The following is a 22902-nucleotide window of genomic DNA, read 5'->3' as shown; positions in this document are numbered from 1 at the left end:
ACTAACAGTTCTGGGGCTGGATTCACAAGGCTTATTCTAATGATACAGTGAGGGAAAAAAGTATTTGATCCCCTGCTGATTTTGTACGTTTGCCCACTGACAAAGAAATGATCAGTCTATAATTTTAATGGTAGGTTTATTTGAACAGTGAGAGACAGTAACAACAAAAAAATCCAGAAAAAACGCATGTAAAAATGTTATAAATTGATTTGCATTTTAATGAGGGAAATAAGTATTTGACCCCCTCTCAATCAGAAAGATTTTTGGCTCCCTGGTGTCTTTTATACAGGTAACGAGCTGAGATTAGGAGCACACGCTTAAAGGGAGTGCTCCTAATCTCAGCTTGTTACCTGTATAAAAGACACCTGTCCACAGAAGCAATCAATCAATCAGATTCCAAACTCTCCACCATGGCCAAGACCAAAGAGCTCTCCAAGGATGTCAGGGACAAGATTGTAGACCTACACAAGGCTGGAATGGGCTACAAGACCATCGGCAAGCAGCTTGGTGAGAAGGTGACAACAGTTGGTGCTATTATTCGCAAATGGAAGAAACACAAAAGACCTGTCAATCTCCCTCGGCCTGGGGCTCCATGCAAGATCTCACCTCGTGGAGTTGCAATGATCATGAGAACGGTGAGGAATCAGCCCAGAACTACATGGGAGGATCTTGTAAATGATCTCAAGGCAGCTGGGACCATAGTCACCAAGAAAACAATTGGTAACACACTACGCCGTGAAGGACTGAAATCCTGCAGCGCCCGTAAGGTCCCCCTGCTCAAGAAAGCACATATACAGGGCCGTCTGAAGTTTGCCAATGAACATCTGAATAATTCAGAGGAGATCTGGGTGAAAGTGTTATGGTTAGATGAGAACAAAATCGAGCTTTTTGTCATCAACTCAACTCGCCGTGTTTGGAGGAGGAGGAATGCTGCCTATGACCCCAAGAACAACATCCCCACCATCATGCTTTGGAGGTGTTTTTCTGCTAAGGGGACAGGACAACTTCACCGCATCAAAGGGACGATGGAAGGGGCCATGTACCGTCAAATCTTGGGTGAGAACCTCCTTCCCTCAGCCAAGGCATTGAGAGGGGTCGTGGATGGGTATTCCAGCATGACAATGACCCAAAACACATGGCCAAGGCAACAAAGGAGTGGCTCAAGAAGAAGCACATTAAGGTCCTGGAGTGGCCTAGCCAGTCTCCACACCTTAATCCCATAGAAAATCTGTGGAGGGAGCTGAAGCTTCGAGTTGCCAAACGTCAGCCTCGAAACCTTTATGACTTGGAGAAGATCTGCAAAGAGGAGTGGAACAAAATCCCTCCTGAGATGTGTGCAAACCTGGTGGCCAACTACAAGAAACGTCTTACCTCTGTGACTGCCAACAAGGGTTTTGCCACCAAGTACTAAGTCATGTTTTGCAGAGGGGTCAAATATGTATTTCCCTCATTAAAATGCAAATCAATTTATAACATTTTTTACATGCGTTTTTCTGGATTTGTTGTTATTCTGTCTCTCACTGTTCAAATAAACCTACCATTAAAATTATAGACTGATCATGTCTTTGTCAGTGGGCAAACAAACAAAATCAGCAGGGGATCAAATACTTTTTTCCCTCACTGTAAATGAAGCATTCATCAAGCACTCCAAGGCTTTTCCAATGTGTTGGACTACTCATAGTCCTTTAAGATAAAGAGGGATTGTAGATTTTTAATTCATGTTTATGCCTCAAAACATGTTGTGTTACAGCCTGAATTCAAAATGTATATATGAAAAATATATATCACCCATCTACACACAATACTCCATAATGACAAAATTAAAACATGTTTTTAGAAATTTTAGCAAATTTATTGAAAATGAAATACAGGGTCAATACTTTGTAGAAGCACCTTTCAGCGGTTACTGCTGTGAGTCTATCTGGGTCAGTCTCTAAGAGCTTTCCCCACCTGGATTGTGCAACATTTGTCCATTATACTTTTCAAAATTCTTCAAGCTCTGTCAAATTTGTTGCTGATCATTGCTAGACAACCATTTTCATTTGCCATATTTTTCAAATAGATTTAAGTCAAAACTGTAATTTGGCCACTCAGGAACATTTACTGTCTTCTTGGTAAGTAACGCCAGTGTAGATTTGGCCTTGTCTGGTGGAAAGCAGACTGAACCAGGTTTTCCTCTAGAATTTTACCTGTGCTTTGCTCCATTCCGTTTCTTTTTTGTCCTGAAAAACTCTCCAGTCCATAAAGATTACAAGCATAGCCATAACATGATGCAACCACCACTATGCTTGTAAATATGGAGAGTGGTACTCAGTAATGTGTTGTTTTGGATTTGCCCCAAACATAACACTTTGTATTTAGGACAAAAAGTGAATAACTTTGCCAAATGTTTTACAGCATTACTTTATTGCCTTGTTGCAAACAGGATGCATGTTTTAGAATATTTTGATTCTATACAGGCTACCTTCTTTTCACTTTGTCAATTAGGTTAGTATTGTGGAGTAACTACAATGTTGTTGATCCATCCTCAGTTTTCTCCTATCACAGCAATTCAACTATGTAACTGTTTTAAAGTCACCATTGGCCTCATGGTGAAATTACGGAGCGGTTTCCTTACTATCCTGCAAATGAGTTAGGAAGGACGCCTGTATCTTTGTAGTGACTGGGGGTATTGATACACCACCCAAAGTGTAATTAATAACTTCACTATGCTCAAAGGGATATTCAACAACTGCTTTTTTTTAAAACCAATCTACCAATAGGTGCCCTACTTTGCGAGGCATTGAAAACCTCCCTGGTCTTTGTGGTTGAATATGTGTTTGAAATTCACTGCTCGACTGAGGGACCTACAGAGCGACTTACAAATTGGTGCATTCACCTTATAGCCAGTGGGATAACCACTTTACAATGTTTATATTTTTTTGTTTTGGGGGGGTGGGGTGGGGGGGGGGGTAGAAGGATTACTTTATCCTATCCCAGGTATTCCTTAAAGACGTGGGGTTTCAAATGTCTCCGGAAGGTGGTGAGTGACTCCGCTGTCCTGGCATCGTGAGGGAGCTTGTTCCACCATTGGGGTGCCAGAGCAGCGAACAGTTTTGACTGGGCTGAGCGGGAACTGTGCTTCCGCAGAGGTAGGGGAGCCAGCAGGCCAGAGGTGGATGAACGCAATGCCCTCGTTTGGGTGTAGGGACTGATCAGAGCCTGAAGGTACGGAGGTGCCGTTCCCCTCACAGCTCCGTAGGCAAGCACCATGGTCTTGTAGCAGATGCGAGCTTCAACTGGAAGCCAGTGGAGTGTGCGGAGGAGCGGGGTGACGTGAGAGAACTTGGGAAGGTTTAACAACAGACGGGCTGCGGCATTCTGGATGGGTTGTAGGGGTTTAATGGCACAGGCAAGGAGCCCAGCCAATAGTGAGTTGCAGTAATCCAGACGGGAGATGACAAGTGCCTGGATTAGGACCTGTGCCGCTTCCTGTGTAAGGCAGGGTCGTACTCTCCGAATGCTGTAGAGCATGAACCTACAGGATCGGGTCACCGTCTTGATGTTAGGGGAGAACGACAGGGTGTTGTCCAGGGTCACGCCAAGGTTCTTCGCACTCTGGGAGGAGGACACAACGGAGTTGTCAACCGTGATGGCGAGATCATGGAACGGGCAGTCCTTCCCCGGGAGGAAGAGCAGCTCCGTCTTGCCAAGGTTCAGCTTGAGGTGGTGATCTGTCATCCACACTGATATGTCTGCCAGACATGCAGAGATGCGATTCGCCACCTGGTTATCAGAAGGGGGAAAGGAGAAGATTAGTTGTGTGTCGTCTGCGTAGCAATGATAGGAGAGGCCATGTGAGGATATGACAGAGCCAAGTGACTTGGTGTATAGCGAGAATAGGAGAGGGCCTAGAATTGAGCCCTGGGGGACACCAGTGGTGAGAGCACGTGGTGCGGAGACAGCTTCTCGCCACGCCACTTGGTAGGAGCGACCGGTCAGGTAGGACGCAATCCAAGAGTGAGCCGCGCCGTAGATGCCCAGCTCGGAGAGGGTGGAGAGGAGGATCTGATGGTTCACAGTATCAAAGGCAGCAGACAGGTCTAGAAGGACAAGAGCAGAGGAGAGAGAGTTAGCTTTAGCAGTGCGGAGAGCCTCTGTGACACAGAGAAGAGCAGTCTCAGTTGAATGACCAGTCTTGAAACCTGACTGGTTTGGATCAAGAAGGTCATTCTGAGAGAGATAGCAAGAGAGTTGGCTAAAGACGGCACGCTCAAGAGTTTTGGAGAGAAAAGAAAGAAGGGATACTGGTCTGTAGTTGTTGACATCAGAGGGATCGAGTGTTTGTTTTTTGAGAAGGGGTGCAACTCTCGCTCTCTTGAAGACGGACATAGCCAGCGGTCAAGGATGAGTTGATCAGCGAGGTGAGGTAAGGGAGAAGGTCACCGGAGATGGTCTGGAGAAGAGAGGAGGGGATAGGGTCAAGCGGGCAGGTTGTTGGGCGGCCGGCCGTCACAAGTCGCAAGATTTTATCTGGAGAGAGAGGGGAGAAAGAAGTCAAAGCATAGGGTAGGGCAGTGTGAGCAGGACCAGCAGTGTCATTTGACTTAACAAACGAGGATCTGATGTCGTCAACCTTCTTTTCAAAATGGTTGACGAAGTCATCCACAGAGAGGGAGGAGGGGGGAGGGGGAGGAGGATTCAGCAGGGAGGAGAAAGTGGCAAAGAGCTTCCTAGGGTTAGAGGCAGATGCTTGGAATTTAGAGTGGTAGAAAGTGGCCTTAGCAGCAGAAACAGATGAAGAAAATGTAGAGAGGAGGGAGTGAAAAGATGCCAGGTCCGCAGGGAGTCTAGTTTTCCTCCATTTCCGCTCGGCTGCCTGGAGCCCTGTTCTGTGAGCTCGCAATGAGTCATCAAGCCACGGAGCTGGAGGGGAGGACCGAGCCGGCCGGGAGGATAGGGGACATAGAGAGTCAAAGGATGCAGAAAGGGAGGAGAGGAGGGTTGAGGAGGCAGAATCAGGAGATTGGAAGGAGAAGGTTTGAGCAGAGGGAAGAGATGATAGGATGGAAGAGGAAAGAGTAGCGGGAGAGAAAGAGCGAAGGTTGCGACGGCGCATTACCATCTGAGTAGGGGCAGAGTGAGTAGTGTTGGAGGAGATCGAGAGAGAAAAGGATACAAAGTAGTGGTCGGAGACATGGAGGGGAGTTGCAGTGAGATTAGTAGAAGAACAGCATCGATGAGGTCAAGCGTATTGCCTGCCTTGTGAGTAGGGCGGGACGGTGAGAGGGTGAGGTCAAAAGAGGAGAGGAGTGGAAAGAAGGAGGCAGAGAGAAATTAGTCAAAGGTAGACGTAGGGAGGTTGAAGTCCCCCAGAACTGTGAGGGGTGAGCCATCCTCAGGAAAGGAACTTATCAAGGCGTCAAGCTCATTGATGAACTCTCCAAGGGAACCTGGAGGGCGATAAATGACAAGGATGTTAAGCTTAAATGGGCTAGTGACTGTGACAGCATGGAATTCAAATGAGGAGATAGACAAATGGGTCAGGGGAAAAATAGAGAATGTCCACTTGGGAGAGATGAGGATTCCTGTGCCACCACCCCGCTGACCAGATGCTCTCGGGGTATGCGAGAACACATGGTCAGACGAGGAGAGAGCAGTAGGAGTAGCAGTGTTTTCAGTGTTAATCCATGTTTCCGTCAGCACCAAGAAGTCGAGGGACTGGAGGGTAGCATAGGCTGAGATGAACTCTGCCTTGTTGGCAGCAGAACAGCAGTTCCAGAGGCTGCCTGAGACCTGGAACTCCACGTGGGTGGTGCGTGCAGGGACCACCAGGTTAGAGAGGCAGCAGCCACGCGGTGTGAGGCGTTTGTATAGCCTGTGCAGAGAGGAGAGAACAGGGATAGACAGAGGCATAGTTGACAGGCTACAGAAAATGGCTACAATAATGCAAAGGAGATCGGAATGAAATGAACTAAACATCTGGGAAAGGAGAGAGCGGGGCCTCCCTCACCACAACACCCAAATATAACTCTCCCAACTTCCACCTCAGAAACTATAATTGTTGTAAACTACAGCGGTTCAATGTTTTCTAGGAATAGACTAACTTAGTTTATTCATCTAGCTAACTTGGTACAGTATTCTTCCGTGAAAATCGTCCAGGGCACCTAGTCATAAGACGCCACAGCCAGCTAGCATGCCGGACTCCAACAACACGGTTTAGCACCAATACTCGGCCACAACAAACCACCAGTGTGTCAACACGCCAAGCAGATCATTCGTGTCCGTGTCTAACGTTGTGGGTTAGTCCCGACAGCTTGAGCGAGTCCGTCGTCAACTTATTCAGCCAGTTAGTTAGCTAGAATAGTTAGCATACTAGCTAGCCATTGCTTTCAGACAAAGAAGAAACCCCTCCTTTCACGGCACGAACACACAGAGAGAGCCAAGCTAACGTTAACTAGTCACCCATGTCCCGAATTCCTTGAACGACTCTGGCTACCAATATATAAAAACAAAACACAAATGTAGGTTATAACTTACCCCTAGCAGCTACTGTTAGCTAGCCAAGTGCAATGCTAGCCACTGAATTGACTCAGCCAGTTTGCGTCTGTTCGCTAGGTTGTTCCAGCTATTGTTTACTAGTAGCTATCCAGGTAGCAACCAGCTACCTTACATATAATTGTATGTGTGGAGTACAAAGTTGAGGTAGTCAATCAAAAATAATGTTAAACACTATTATTGCACACAGAGTGAGTCCATGCAACTTATTATGTGACTTGTTAAGAACATTTTTACTCCTGAACATATTTAGGCTTGCCATAAAAAAGGGGGTGAATACCTACTGACTCAAGACATTTCAGCTTTTCATTTTTTATTAACATAATTCCACTTTGACATTATGGGGTATTGTGTGTAGGCCAGTGATAGTGATACAAAATCTGAGTTTAATCAATTTTCAATTCAGGCTGTAACAACAAAATGTGGAAAAAGCAGTAGGCAGTGAACAACTGCATCAGAAATGTCTAAACTTTCTGACAAACTAAACATCAGAGAGATACTTCATGTAGATAGATAATGCTAATGTACTGATGCATGATTGAGCGTATAAGCAGATAGACTGAAAGAAGGATACTCAGAACCCATCACACAGACATAAAGGAAGAAGGCTGCTAATGATACACTGCAGAGTAGAGCCAGGCCAAGTCTCGCTTTTACAGTAGCACCATGTCACACTAACCCAAATAAACACCTTTAGAAAATTTCACACACAAATTATACACATGTTCTGGCAAGCTTATTCCAACATTCCAGAGTGTCTATGATCTATTGCAAATATAAATCCTATCCTTTACTGTCATATACATCCCATCTAATAGACATAGTGACGCGTTCATTTCATTGATAAAACCTTTAATCACTATTGGATGACACATACCTTATGTGACCGTCAGTACAGTAATCAGCTCCTGCTGTACCACTATTTAACTGATCTAAATGCTCACCTCAGAGGCCGAATGATGTCAACCACTCCACAGCCAAGGACTCCACTAGGTCATCTGAGAAAAAGGCTCCACTCCATATTAGGTGGAAGGGTTTAATATCTATATTATTGATCAGCCCATATGGCTGCAGATCGATCTTATCTGGTCACAGACAGACTAACAATCAGTGAGAGAAGATACAGGAGTCTAAAAGTTTGTGTGTGTGTTAGTGTGTGTGTGTGTGTGTGTGTGTGTCCTGAATGAAGTAATGTCAAGAATGTAACACGTCAGAGCTCCTCCTTCTATGACACAAAGAAGATAAACATGGTGATTTCTGAACATAGTGCTGTGGGAGGAAAACATTCCATGCAGGTAGCTCACTGTAGATACTGCAGAGTTGAAAATCCAAACAGCTAAATCTGTCTGAACACAGTTTATGGAAAACCTGAATAACTTTGTTAGCATGATAATGATAATTAAATTACTCTTTATAGAATAACCACAATTTAAAACCAGAATTTCCAAAATAATGGACAATCAGTTTCTGGCTCCCTCTGTGCTTCTGACTGGCGGTAGACAAAACAACAGTTTCTGTAACTTGATGGAAAAATACAATTACAATTATGAACTTTTCAAATATATAATGCCTGCTGCTGGTCTAATCAGTTGTCCCTCGGTACAGTCTTTGATTGGCTAGCCGCCCACAAACTGTAGCTATACCCTGACTGTACTTATTGCCAGACGAAACAAAATAATTTATGTTCCAGTGTCTGCCCTTACTTAGTTTATCCTAACCACTGTTTCCACAGTGAGACAATGCCTTCAAACGTTCAGTAAAACAGTATGACATAGTAAGACAAAGCGCCAGTGTGATAGGGGTTATTATAAGTGAGGAGAACCGAACTCACCTCTACAGACGTTGCCGTTGTCCGGCTCAAAGCCAGCCTTGCAGGTGCAGCTCCCAATGGGAACCATCCACTCTCCATCTCCGTTGCAGTACAGCTTGATGGGAACATCCACTTCCTCTGAGTTAGCGATGCACGTGCCTCTGGCGATGACCAGGGAGGTGCTCTCGGCGCCCGTCATGGTCTCGGGGAAGATGGCAAAGTTCTGCACCACGCTGGGGCACTTCTTATGGAAGACACGTATGGACAGCAGGGACATGCAGGCCCCGTAGTCCTGGAAGGCCAGGTAGAAACCACTACGAGACAGCGGGCCGAAGCTCCGCACCTCCGTGTTGACCTTCATCAATCGTCCACCAAAGTCCACCTGGGAGAAGCTCTCGTCAGCTGCGATGGTGTCCACCTTCAGGTAGGGGGCTTCCATCCAGAAGGCGGTTCCCTTGGTGGTGGCGATGACCGAGTCTGTCTCGTAGTAGTAGAGGTTGAACGTCTCCTTACAGGAGCCGGGAACACTGGGGATGGAGCTGCAGTCACGGACAGTGAAACGCATCTCCACATAGACACGCTGAGCCCCTCGTCTGTCGATGAAGGTGGTAAGGAGCCAGTTGTTCTGGCTGGGCTCGAACACGTTACACACCTGGTAGGTCCTGATGGTGTTGAGGTTCTCATCATAGCCACTCACCTCCTCCCACTGTGGAGAACACACACACACACAACAATCACAGAGACAAGTTAGAGTAAGGCTTCAATCAATCAACACGTCAGCAAGTCATGGAGAGAGAGATTATTGAGAGTGAGAGAGACAGAGTGAGAGACTTTGACCCTGCATATGTTTTTCTTCCATTTCCTAGTGTATCTCTGAATGCTGGTATTGGCTTTTAGCTGTCTACAATCCACTCAGGCACAGCCAGGTAACCACAGACAAGTGGCCCAACTAAAATCAGTATTGGGAGGTATGATTGAGCAAGGCCTCACCACATTAGGACATTTGGTGCATTACAGATGTAGGATTATACGAGGTATTGAATTAGAGCCTGAGAGAAAGGAAGGCCCATAGCCTCAGAACGAGCTGCCTAGTTAATGGAGTCAGCATTAAAGCAGTACACACACACATTAGGGGGCTGTGAGCCGGCCATAAAGCACTGATAAGACTTAAGCACAGCCAATGCTTTCACTACACCATTAATTCACACAATAATTAATTCACACATTACCATTTCTGTGACGGACCAGGAGCACTGCTACTGTGCATTAACACCACTTGTAAATCCTTCATAATCATCACAGAAATGTGTGTTGTGTGTGCAAGTATGAGATCAAGTATCTGTGCAATATGATGATGTACTAATGGTCCTAATGATATTGAAACGCCCACTTCTCCACATGATGATCTCCTTATTTCCATGGACCAAGGGAGGGCCCACTCGATGGCCACAGCAGCCCATAGTCTGGCAGATTATGAAAGGCATGGATACAGAAACACTAGTGGAGAGTACACTACACCCCCCCCACTGGGAGTTCTTGTTATATCCAACAAACCAGGCCTTCTTTAGGGAGGTGAGATGGATATGACGGTGTGTGGATGAGTGATGGATAAGGGTTGTGTGAAACGAGAGGTAACGTGGTGAGTTGTGGCTACCGGGGAGCACTGGAGTGGTGCATTGTGGGAGACGCTGTTGAAACAGTGGCCAGGAAGAGGAGCAGATCACAGAGAGCTGAGATGATTAATGAGTTTACAGAGAGCCCTGACACAAGTTAAACCTTCTATTTTTTCTCAGCGCCTCTCCTTCGCTCTGCGCCTCTTCCCTGGGATGACCATTCATCAGAATTAGAGCGACTTGTCCATTTCAACACCAAGCTGACATTAATACAGCCAGGTTCCAGCTACAGAGAGAGAGAGGGTGCTCAGTGCAGCCAGAGCCAAGCCAAGGGGACCAACCACATCCACACTATCCACAGATGACCTATTTTTCACAACTTCCCAGAGTATGTTGTGTAAAATAGTCTGAGTATTTGTCTCACATCAACATAAATTGCTGTGCCACAACAATTGTGCCATGCATCCACTGTTCCCTAACCAAGCAGACATGACGGATGCCTTAAGAAGTCATGACGAGTCTCTCAGAGCTTATCCAACTGGATGGCTTAGATCAGGACACTCCAGTGACTTTACTTCGTCTAGGGAGTAACTCACTGTTCAGCCCAATCTCCAGTCTGACTCCTGTAATTACAACCCAGCTAGCACATAACGTTCTGAGAACCATATGTTTCTTAGAGCAGTGGTTCCCAAACTGTGGGGCGGAGGGGTCCCCCCCCCCCCCCCCAAAAAAAAAGGGACTCAGCCCGGCTTTAAACGTACTCTTGAAAGTTGTAATAATAGAATGCACAAGGTGCAATTTCGAAATTGGGTAGTGCATCATCAGTTCATCTTGTCATGTTAGTCATTGAATACATTACAGAGCTATTGACAACTTGTGAGAAATGTCCCGATCAACTAGCTCATGTCAGCTAACGTTTTATTATTTCGTTTTTATTATTGTAATTCTTTAGTCACTCAAATATCACATTAATACACATTAGACATGGCAAAATGTATAGAATTGCAAGAAAATTAGTTTTAAACTGCCACATTTTATTTGCACCCCATGACAAAATGTGTAGAATTGCAGGAAATAAACTTTTAACCTTCTCTCCGCCAACAAGAGGGGTGTGAACAGTTTGTGTCATGAACAGTGCCTGTGCACATAGAAATAGACGGGACGCGCGGGATGTTCCCCAATGCTGGAAGCGGAACCCAGAGTGAAAAAGTTTGGGAACCCCCGTCTTAGAGCTTGGTGAGAATGTGGTTGTCCTACACTCTTAGAAAAAAGGGTTCCAAAAGAGTTCCCAATAGGATAACCCTTTTAGGTATCAGGTAGACACCTTTTGGCTTCCAAGTAGAACTCTCTGTGGAAAGGGTTCTTTATGGAACCCAAAGGGGTTCTACCTGGAACCAAAAGGGTTCTACCTGGAACCAAAAAGGGTCTTCAAAGGGTTCTCCTATGGAAACATCCGAATAACCATTTTAGGTTCTAGAAAGCACCTTTTTGTCTAAGAGTGTACATAAAAGCAACAGATGAAGAGAGCTTGTCTGTCGAAACGTTGGTTATTAGGTTATTAAATTATTGCATCTGAGCTCCTAGAGTGTGCGGCTTTCCTTTTCTTTTTCAAAAAAAAAAGTATACCAGTTTCATTCAAGGACCAAAGGATTGACAGCCGTCCCATATAGATTGCAAAATAGTTGGGAAGAGATTTTTGACGTACTGATTCCATGGCATAGTGTTTATGAATTGATACGCAAAACGACGTCGGATTCAAAACTTTGAATTTTTCAATTTAAATTATTAAACATTATTGCTACCAATATAATGTTATTTATATGGAGGATACAATCTTCCCAGCTCTGCAGATTTTGTTGCGAAGAGATAGAATCATTAGATCATTTGTTTTGGTACTGTCCTTTTGTAGCTTGATTTTGGACACAGGTCCAGTAATGGCTAAAGGATTGCAATATTTACCTGGAGCTAACCCTGCAGATAGCACTACTGGGTGATCTGAAAAGTCATAGTCAATCGATCAATAATATAATGATACTTTTAGCAAAAATGTTTATTTTTAATTTACAATCTGTAGAAACAATGAGAATAGAAGGGTTCAGAACTTTTGTGAAACATCACAGTACAGTTGAAAAATATATGGCAAATAGTAATCCAATATGGATGGTGTTAAGATAAGATAGATGGGAGGTGTTGAATGGAGCTGAAAGATGGGACTAATAACAACTAACAACAACTAATAACAACAAGATAACTAATGTAAAGCATACTGTGTCCATAATAAGTATATACTGTAGGTTATAGGTTGAGAGCTTTTGTGAAAGAGCACAGTTAGAAAGATATGGCATATAGAAGCAAACCAGATGGATATCATGAAAATGATCGGAGAGGTTGAGGAAGTTCAGGAGTAAAAACAAACAAAATAGAATTATTGTAAAATTGACTGTGTCCATAAAATGTATATAGTATGTATAAGCTGGAAGTAGAGGCCTAAGCATTGTTGTTTGCTAGTTTACTCCAATTAGGGAAGGGGTGGTGGGGTTGGAAAGTAATAAAGGGAAATATATATTTTTAAAGGATATGTATATATATGTATATGTATTTATATATATGTACAATACACTATCATTAAACAGTTTGGGGTCACTCAGAAATGTCCTTGTTTTCGAAAGAAAAGCAATTTTCTTTCACAGCGTTGTACGAGATCTTCAGTTTCTTGGCAATTTCTCGCATGGAATAGCCTTAATTTCTCAGAACAAGAATAGACTGATGAGTTTCAGAAGAAAGTTTGTTGTTTCTGGCCATTTTGATCCTGTAATTGAACCTGCCGGGTGCTCTATCTTTAACAAAAGTCCAAACAGAAAGCAGAGGTAGTGTTCATTGGGCTTCTAATAAAAGTCTGTCATGTCCTCGTCGTGAGTTTCCCAGCAAACGCAATCAGTGGAGATCATTAAGTTAAGCTGTTTCCCCATCACCTCTTAGCCAGGCAGGCAGGTAAAGAGAGTGAGGGGGTGGCTGGATGGATGTATGGATGGCTTTCTGAGAGAGAACAAAGCAGCCCTGGGAGCAGATGCAGTTTCTCACTCTCTGTGGTCCTCTGTAGCTCAATTGGTAGAGCATGGCGCTTGTAACGCCAGGGTAGTGGGTTCGATCCCCGGGACCACCCATATGTAAAAATGTATGCACACATGACTGTAAGTTGCTTTGGATAAAAGCATCTGCTAAATGGCATATTATTATTATTACTGTATGTGTGTGTGTCCTCTCCTCTCTGTGCTCCTATCAAAGAGATAGAGAAGAAGAGAGCATCCCATGGCACCTCATTGCCTCGGCCCCAACAGGTAAAAAAAACAGAGTATTCAGCTGCACCTCATTGGTTCTCGTCCATAATGGAAATAATGGGGCGTCCTGCCGCACTTCAGTGGTAATGCACTTCTCTGGTCCCGCTGCTGTATTCACTTCTACAAATAAACCTGAGGGCCACACACAACTCACTCCTCTAGAGCTGGATGTACTATCCATATGTGTATATTTAGAAAGTAAATGCATATGAGAGTGAATCATTTAAACAGTGGCAACATCCTCCCTTAACCAGGGATACTATGGTATGTAAATATACTACATCAAATGCTATATGATACTATGATATGGTACTGTAAAAGCTGTGTGTTGTCATAGTGAGTGAACATGGATGATCAGACTGGACCCTGTCTTTCCTCTTGTCCACTGTGTTCATCCTCGTTCCAGTCACAGTGCCCTCCCTCTCTAACCTCCTCTCGCCTCTTCTCCACCTATCTCTCAGGATTCCTCTGTCTGTGTGACTGTGAGCGGAGGAGAAGCGGAAGAGAGAAGAGGCGTGATAATGAGACCGTCAGCGGCAGGCAGGCAGGACCACACTCCGAATCAACAGGCTCTCCTGCAGCAACCCTAATGAGGTAACAGAGTGTGTATAAATGAAACAGCAGGGAAAAAGAGCCTAGGCTCCACTGCTCCCCATCCCAACCCAACCCAGCCAGACGCTGATTCAAGTCAGGTTCTCCTTTAGACTGACACAATAGAGGGAATATGCAGAAGAGCCCACTAGCTTCAATTAGTGAACTATGGGGGGTCTGTTTGAGTGCTCTTCCTCCTCATTACTGTGATCTGGGCCATCTATGAAGCAAAACTTTTTTTAGGAGGTGGAAGTTGGTTACCTGTTTGAGAGACTTGAAGTGCTCCCACCCATCCAGAACATACTGTATACTCAAAATGGTGCTTGAGGAAGGCACGCAACATCATCAAGGACCCCACACACCACAGCCACAAGCTGTTCTCTTCCTTACCATCGGGCAGACGGTATCGGAGCATGAGGTCTGATATAAACTGTGCCTTCCTGTATTATAGTTACGCTAAAACGTTTATTCTATTCTACTGAGCCATTTACATTATGTTTGTATTCTTATATTTTATTATTTATTATTGTTGTTGCATTGTCGAGAAGGAACCTGCAACTAAGACAATGTATACCATGCGTATCCCGTACATACGACTAATAAAACTTGAAACTTGAAACTTGGAATCTTAGTATAGATATGAATGGCTGCTTGGATGAGGTGGGTGTGATTGGATAGTGTGGACATACAGTGCATTCGGGAAGTATTCAGACCCCTTGACTTTTTCCAAATGTTGTTATGGTACAGCCTTATTCTAAAATTGATTAAATAAAACATTTTCCTCATCAATCTACACACAATACCCCATAATGACAAAGCCAAAACGTCTGCAGCATTGAAAGTCCCCAAGAACACAGTGGCCTCCATCATTCTTAAATGGAAGAAGTTTGGAACCACCAATAAGCTTCCTAGAGCTGGCCGACCGGCCAAACAGAGCAATCAGTGGAGAAGGGCCTTGCTCAGGGAGGTGGCCAAGAACCTGATGGTCCCTCTGACAGAGCTCCAGAGTTCCTCTGTGGAGATGGGAGAACCTTCCAAAAAGGACAACCATCCCTGCAGCACTCCACCAATCAGGCTTTTATGGTAGAGTGGCCAGACGGACGCCACTCCTCAGTAAAAGGTACATGACAGCCCGCTTGGAGTTTGCCAAAAGGCACCTAAAGACTCTCAGACCATGAGAAACAAGATTCTCTGGTCTGATGAAACCAAGATTAAACTATTTGGCTTGAATGCCAAGCGTCACGTCTGGCACCATCCCTACGGTGAAGCATGTAATGGCAGCATCAGGCTGTAGGGGATGTTTTTCAGCGGCAGGGACTGGGAGACTAGTCAGGATCTAGGAAAAGATTAACGGAGCAAAGTACAGAGAGATCCTTGATGAAAACCTGCTCCAGAGCGCTCAGGACCTGAGACTGGGGCTAAGGTTCAACTTCCAACAGGGCAACGACCCTAAGCACACAGCCAAGACAACGCAGGAGTGGCTTCAGGACAAATCTCTGAATGTCCTTGAGTGGCCCAGCCAGAGCCCGGACTTGAACCCAATCGAATATCTCTGGAGAGACCTGAAAATAGCTGTGCAGCAACGCTCCCCATCCAACCTGACAGAGCTTGAGAGGATCTGCAGAGAAGAATGGGAGAAACTCCCAAAATACAGGTGTGCCAAGCTTGTAGCGTCATTCCCAGGAAGATTCAAGGCTGTAATCGCTGCCAAAGGTGCTTCAACAAAGTACTGAGTAAAGGGTCTGAATACTTATGTAAATTTGATATTTTTCCCAATTTGCCCAAAAAAACTAAACATTTGTTTTTGCTTTGTCATTATGGGGTATTGTGTGTAGATTGATGAGGGAATTTTTTTTTTTTAATCCATTTTAAAATAAGGCTGTAACGTAACAAAATGTGGAAAAAGTCAAGGGGTCAGAATACTTTCCGAATGCACTGTAGCTGGAAATGAAACTCTCCTTCAGTGAGAATACAGTATGTTCATCTTTCATCATGAATAAAAAGAAAGATTGCTTTAAAAGGAAGGATGGATGAAACAGCAAAAAGCTATTTGAACACAGCAGGGTTTTGGAACAGTTTGTTCCTACTCATACAGGCCTGTAGCTGATAACAGCAGAGAGGTTTATTGTGAGCTCAAAAACAGAAAAGCAGGAGTTAGAGTATAAAGCCATACAGATTGAAATCAGCTAGTCAAAACAGAGTGCTCAATATGCTCTGGTCTTTACAGATCTGAAATACATCCTGTGTGTTTGCGTGTGTAAAAATGCATCTGTTTATATGTGTGTGTGTGTGTGTGTGTGTGTGTGTGTGTGTGTGTGTATATACATTTGGAGTCGGAAGTTTATAGACACTTAGGTTGGAGTCATTAAAACTTGTTTTTCAACCACTCCACAAATGTCTTGTTAACAAACTATAGTTTTGGCAAGTCGGTTAGGACATCTACTTTGTGCATGACACAAATAATTTTTCCAACAATTGTTTACAGACAGATTATTTCACTTATAATTCACTGTATCACAATTCCAGTGGGTCAGAAGTTTACATACACTAAGTTGACTGTGCCTTTAAACAGCTTGGAAAATTCCAGAAAATGATGTCATGGCTTTAGAAGCTTCTGATAGGCTAATTGACATAATTTGAGTCAATTGGAGGTGTACCTGTGGATGTATTTCAAGGCCTACCTTCAAACTCAGTGCCTCTTTGCTTGACATCATGGGAAAATCAAAAGAAATCAGCCAAGACCTCAGAAAAGAAATTGTAGACCTCCACAAGTCTGGTTCATCCTTGGGAGAAATTTCCAAATGCCTGAAGGTACCACGTTCATCTGTACAAACAATAGTACGCAAGTATAAACACCATGGGGCCACGCAGCCATCATACCGCTCAGGAAGGAGACGCGTTCTGTCTCCTAGAGATGAACGTACTTTGGTGTGAAAAGTGCAAATCAATCCCAGAACAACAGCAAAGGACCTTGTGAAGATGCTGGAGGAAACAGGTACCCACAGATATCCACAGTTAAACGAGTCCTATATTGACATAACCTGAAAGGCCGCTCAGCAAGAAAGAAGCCACTGCTCCAAAACAGCCATAAAAAAGCCAGACTACGGTTTGCAACTGCACATGGGGACAAAGATCGTACTTTTTTGAGAAATGTCCTCTGGTCTGATGAAACAAAAATAGAACTGTTTGGCCATAATGACCATCGTTATGTTTGGAGGAAAAAGGGGGTACTTGCAAGCCGAAGAACACCATCCCAACCGTGAAGCACGGGGGTGGCAGCATCATGCTGTGGGGTGCTTTGCTGCAGGAGGGACTGGTGCACTTCACAAAATAGATGGCATCATGAGGAAGGAAAATTATGTGGATATATTGAAGCAACATCTCAAGACATTAGTCAGGAAGTTAAAGCTTGGTCGCAAAAGGGACTTCCAAATGGACAATGACCCCAAACATATTTCCAAAGTTGTGGCAAAATGGCTTAAGGACAACAAAGTTAAGGTATTGGAGTGGCCATCACAAAGCCCTGACCTCAATCCTATAGAAAATGTGTGGGCAGAACTGAAAAAGCGTGTGCGAGCAAGGAGGCCTACAACCCTGACTCAGTTACACCAGCTCTGTCAGGAGGAATGGGCCAAAATTCACCCAACTTATTGTGGGAAGCTTGTGGAAGGCTACCCGAAATGTTTGACCCAAGTTAAACAATTTAAAGGCAATGCTACCAAATACTAATTGATTGTATGTAAACTTCTGACCCACTGGTAATGTGATGAAAGAAATAAAAGCTGAAATAAATCATTCTGTCACGGATTCTGCCGAGGCTGCTCCTCCTCCTTGCTCGGGCAGGCTTCGGCGTTCGTCGTCCCCGGAGTACTAGCTGCTGCCGATCGATGTTTCGGTGTTTGTCTTGTTCTGTCTTGAGTGGTTACACCTGTATGCTATTATGTTTGATTGTAGTCCCTATATTTACCCATGTCTCTCGTTTGGTAATTGTTTTGTGTCTCGTTAGGTCGGCATTGCTGTGGTCGTATGCTTGTATTTGTTTTCCTCCCTGTTAGGAGGTTTTGTTTTGCATGTTCTTTACTGACTAGTAAAGTACGTCTGCCAGTAGCTCTGTGTCCTGAGCTTGACTTCGCTCACCGCATACATGTCGCCGTTGACAGAATAACACACCACACATGGAGTCAGCAGGATCGGCGGTGCCAACGGGATCACTGGAGGAGCGCGTTATCCACCAAGGGCCATGATCCAGGATCTTGGCACCACCATGCAAGGGGTGATGGACACCTAGAGGCGATGGGAAAGAGGAGGTTTGCCCACACCTCCTCCAACGATACCACCACCATCAGCCATACCCATCGTTCCACCTCCGGAGTCCAGTGGGATTCGGCTCTCGCTCCCGAGGGCTTATGATGGCACCGCGGCCGGGTGTCAGGGTTTCCTGCTCCAAGTGGAACTCTACCTGCCAACCATCCACCCGGCGCCCTCGGGATACGAGAGCGTTTCCGCCCTCATCTCCTGTCTGTCCGGCAAGGCACTGGAGTGGGCCAACGCCGAGTGGAGGGGAATAGACGCCGCTACAGTCAGCTATGCAGAGTTCTCCCGCCGCTTCAGGGCGGTTTTCGATCATCCCCCAGAGGGGAAAGCGGCGGGTGAGCGTCTGTTCCACCTGAGACAGGGGAAGAGGAGCGCACAGGAGTTCGCACTGGACTTCCGGACTCTGGCTGCCAATGCGGGATGGAATGAGAGGGCCCTCATCGACCACTACAGGTGCAGCCTAAGGGAGGACGTTCGCCAAGAGTTGGCCTGCAGGGACACCAACCTAAGTTTCGATCAGCTGGTGGACATGTCGATTCGTCTAGATACCCTGTTGGCTACCCGCGGACGTCCGGAGTTGGGGCCGTCCATTCCATCCCCCAGCACCTCCGAGCCGAGCTTTATGGAGCTCGGGGGTGCTGGTGCTAGAGAGAAGAGGAGAGAGACCAGGAGAGAGGCCGTCCCCTGCACCAACTGTGGCCGCAGAGGACACACTGCGGTTCGGTGCTGGGGAGGGTCTCCTAGGGATCGAGGCAGCAGGCCACGCACTGATGAGTCATTCCAGGTGAGTAAGCACCCAACTCACCCAGAGCTCTCTGTTGTACATATGTGTATTAAAGTTGTGTTTCCCTAGGTTTCTCCTCACTCCCAGCATAAGGCGCTAGTCGATTCAGGCGCAGCTGGGAATTTTATCGATCGCTGTTTCTCGTATAAGTTAGGGATTCCCCTTATACCAGTTGATGTGCCCTTCCCCATCCATGCCCTAGACAGCCGCCCTTTGGGGTCGGGATTGATTAGGGAGGTCACAGCGCCACTTAAGATGAAGACGCAGGGGGGTCATGAGGAGATTATACAGTTGTATTTGATTGACTCTCCTGCGTTTCCCATGGTGTTGGGGCTTCCCTGGTTAATATCTCATGACCCCAACATTTCATGGCAACAGAGGGCTCTCAAGGGATGGTCTGATCAGTGTGTCGGGCGGTGTATAGGTTTCCGTAGGGGCAACGACGGTGGAAAGTCCGAACCAAATGCCCGCAATGCACATTCCTCCTGAGTATGCAGATTTGGCACTCGTCTTCTGTAAGAAGAAGGCGACTCAATTACCACCTCATAGACAGAGGGATTTTGCGATAGACCTCCAGGCAGGCGCTGCACTTCCTCGTAGTCATGTGTATCCTCTGTCTCAGGAGGAGACGGCAGCTATGGAGACATACGTCACCGAATCTCTGGGACAGGGATACATACGGCCGTCCACTTCCCCTGCGTCCTCGAGTTTCTTTTTTGTGAAGAAGAAGGATGGGGGTTTGCGCCCGTGTATTGATTACCGTGGTCTCAACCAGATTACTTTTAAATACAGCTAACCTCTCCCTCTGATTGTGAGTATGACGGAGTCATTACACGGGGCGCGATTCTTCACAAAATTGGATCTCAGGAGCGCTTACAACCTGGTGCGCATTAGGGAGGGAGATGAATGGAAAACAGCATTTAGTACCACCTCGGGTCACTATGAGTATCTCGTCATGCCATACGGTTTAATGAATGCTCCTTCAGTCTTCCAATCCTTTGTGGACGAGATTTTCCGGGATTTGCATGGACAGGGTGTAGTGGTGTATATTGATGACATTCTAATATACTCCGCTACACGAGCCGAGCATGTGTCCCTGGTGCGTCGGGTGCTGGGTAGACTGTTGGAGCATGACATGTATGTGAAGGCGGAGAAATGCCTGTTTTTCCAGGAGTCCATCTCCTTCCTGGGACATCGGTTGTCCGCGTCAGGGGTGGAGATGGAGATTGACCGCGTTTCAGCCGTGCGTAATTGGCAGACTCCCACCACGGTTAAGGAGGTGCAGCGGTTTTTGGGTTTTGCCAATTACTACCGGAGGTTTATCCGGGGTTTTGGACAGGTAGCAGCTCCCATCACCTCCCTGCTAAAGGGGGGCCCGGTGCGTTTGCAGTGGTCGGCTGAGGCGGACAGGGCGTTTAGACATCTGAAGGACCTGTTCACCTCGGTTCCGGTGCTGGCACATCCGGACCCCTCTTTGGCGTTCCAAGTTGAGGTGGATGCGTCCGAGGCGGGGATCGGTGCTGTACTGTCTCAACGCTCGGGCACGCCTCCAAAACTCCGCCCCTGTGCTTTTTATTCCAAGAAGCTCAGTCCGGCGGAACGCAATTATGACGTGGGGGACAGGGAGCTGCTAGCGGTGGTTCAAGCCCTGAAGGTGTGGAGGCATTGGCTTGAGGGGGCTAAACATCCTTTCCTCATTCTGACTGACCATCGTAACCTGGAGTACATCCGGGCAGCGAGGAGACTGAACCCTCGTCAGGCTAGGTGGGCCATGTTTCTTGCCCGGTTCGTATTTAAGCTCACGTATATACCAGGGTCACAGAACGCTAAGGCAGACGCCCTGTCCCGGCGATATGACACAGAGGAGAGGTCCATTGAGCCCACTCCCATACTTCCGGAGTCTTGTCTAGTGGCACCAGTGGTGTGGGAGGTCGATGCGGAGATCGAGCGGGCGTTACGTACCGACCCTACTCCCCCAGAGTGTCCAGAGGGGCGGAAGTACGTGCCGCTCGAGGTCCGTGATCGACTGATATATTGGGCTCACACGTCACCCTCCTCTGGTCATCCGGGTATTGGTCGAACGGTGCACTGCCTTAGCGGGAAGTACTGGTGGCCCACCTTGGCTAAGGACGTGAGGGTTTACGTTTCTTCCTGCTCAGTGTGCGCTCAGTGTAAGGCGCCTAGACACCTGCCCAGAGGGAAGTTACAACCTCTACCCGTTCCACAACGGCCGTGGTCTCACCTATCGGTGGATTTTGTCACGGACCTTCCCCTCTCCCAGGGGAATACCACGATCTTGGTCGTTGTGGATCGGTTTTCTAAGGCCTGCCGTCTCATTCCGATGCCAGGTCTCCCTACAGCCCTACAAACGGCCTACGCCTTGTTTACTCACGTCTTCCGGCACTACGGGGTGCCTGATTATATAGTGTCTGATCAGGGTCCCCAGTTCACCTCTAGAGTCTGGAGGGCGTTTATGGAACGTTTGGGGGTCTCGATTAGCCTTACCTCGGGTTTTCACCCTGAGAGTAATGGGCAGGTGGAGAGAGTAAACCAGGATGTGGGTAGGTTTCTGAGGTCCTATTGCCAGGACCGGCAGGAGGAGTGGTCGGGTTATATCCCCTGGGCAGAGATAGCCCAAAACTCACTTCGCCACTCCTCCACTAATCTTACGCCTTTTCAGTGTGTGTTGGGTTATCAGCCGGTCCTGGCACCCTGGCATCAGAGCCAGATCGAGGCTCTTGCGGTGGATGAGTGGTTTCGGCGCTCGGAGGAAACATGGAACGCTGCGCATGTCCATCTGCAGCGGGCTATCAGTAGGCAAAAGGCGAGCGCCGATCGCCACCGCAGTGAGGGTCCGGTTTATGCACCTGGAGATCGGGTCTGGCTCTCGACCCGAAACCTGCCCCTTCGCCTGCCCTGCCGGAAGCTGGGTCGGCGGTTTGTGGAGCCATTTAAAGTCCTGAGGAGATTGAACGAGGTATGTTCTAGGTTACAACTGCCCATAAATTACCGCATTAACCCCTCGTTCCATGTGTCTCTCCTCAGGCCGGTTGTAGCTGGTCCACTCCAGGAGAATGAGATACGAGAGGCTCCTCCGCCCCCACTAGACATCGAAGGGGCTCCGGCGTTCTCAGTCCGTTCTATCGTGGATTCGAGGCGTCGGATGGGGGGTCTGCAGTATCTCGTGGAGTGGGAGGGGTACGGTCCGGAGGAATAGTGCTGGGTCCCTAGGAGGGACATCCTAGATCCCTCCCTGTTGACGGATTTCCACCGGAGTCATCCAACTCGCCCTGCTCCGCGTCCTTCTGGCCGTTCCCGAGGCCGGGGTCGGCGCACGGCTGGAGCCGCGCGTCAAGGGGGGGGTACTGTCACGGATTCTGCCGAGGCTGCTCCTCCTCCTTGTTCGGGCAGAATTCGGCGTTCGTCGTCCCCGGAGTACTAGCTGCTGCCGATCGATGTTTCGGTGTTTGTCTTGTTCTGTCTTGAGTGGTTACACCTGTATGCTATTATGTTTGATTGTAGTCCCTATATTTACCCATGTCTCTCGTTTGGTAATTGTGTGTTATTGTTTTGTGTCTCCTTAGGTCGGCATTGCTGTGGTCGTATGCGTGTATTTGTTTTCCTCCCTGTTAGGAGGTTTTGTTTTGCATGTTCTTTACTGACTAGTAAAGTACGTCTGCCAGTAGCTCTGTGTCCTGCGCTTGACTTCGCTCACCGCATACACGTCGCCGTTGACACATTCTCCCTATTATTCTGACTTTTCACATTCTTAAAATAAAGTGGTGATCCTAACTGACCTAAGACAGGGATTTTTTACTAGGATTAAATGTCAGGAATTGTGAAAAACTGAGTTTAAATGTATTTGGCTAAGGTGTATGTAAACTTCCGACTTCAACTGTATGAGTGACACACAAA

General features: G+C 46.6%; 1 protein-coding gene across 1 annotated transcript in view; it reads right to left on the bottom strand.

The window, feature by feature from the left end:
• Positions 1–22902, bottom strand: part of LOC121540266 (ephrin type-B receptor 1) — a 244071-nt gene that overhangs the window by 132603 nt on the left and 88566 nt on the right. The window contains exon 3 of the mRNA XM_041849016.2: positions 8369–9053. Within this exon, the coding sequence (XP_041704950.2) occupies positions 8369–9053 (685 nt within the window). The remainder of the gene's footprint in view (positions 1–8368; positions 9054–22902) is intronic.

This window comes from Coregonus clupeaformis, chromosome 26 (assembly GCF_020615455.1).
Source record: "Coregonus clupeaformis isolate EN_2021a chromosome 26, ASM2061545v1, whole genome shotgun sequence".
NCBI lineage: Eukaryota > Metazoa > Chordata > Actinopteri > Salmoniformes > Salmonidae > Coregonus > Coregonus clupeaformis.
This window is presented reverse-complemented; position numbering and strand designations above follow the sequence as displayed.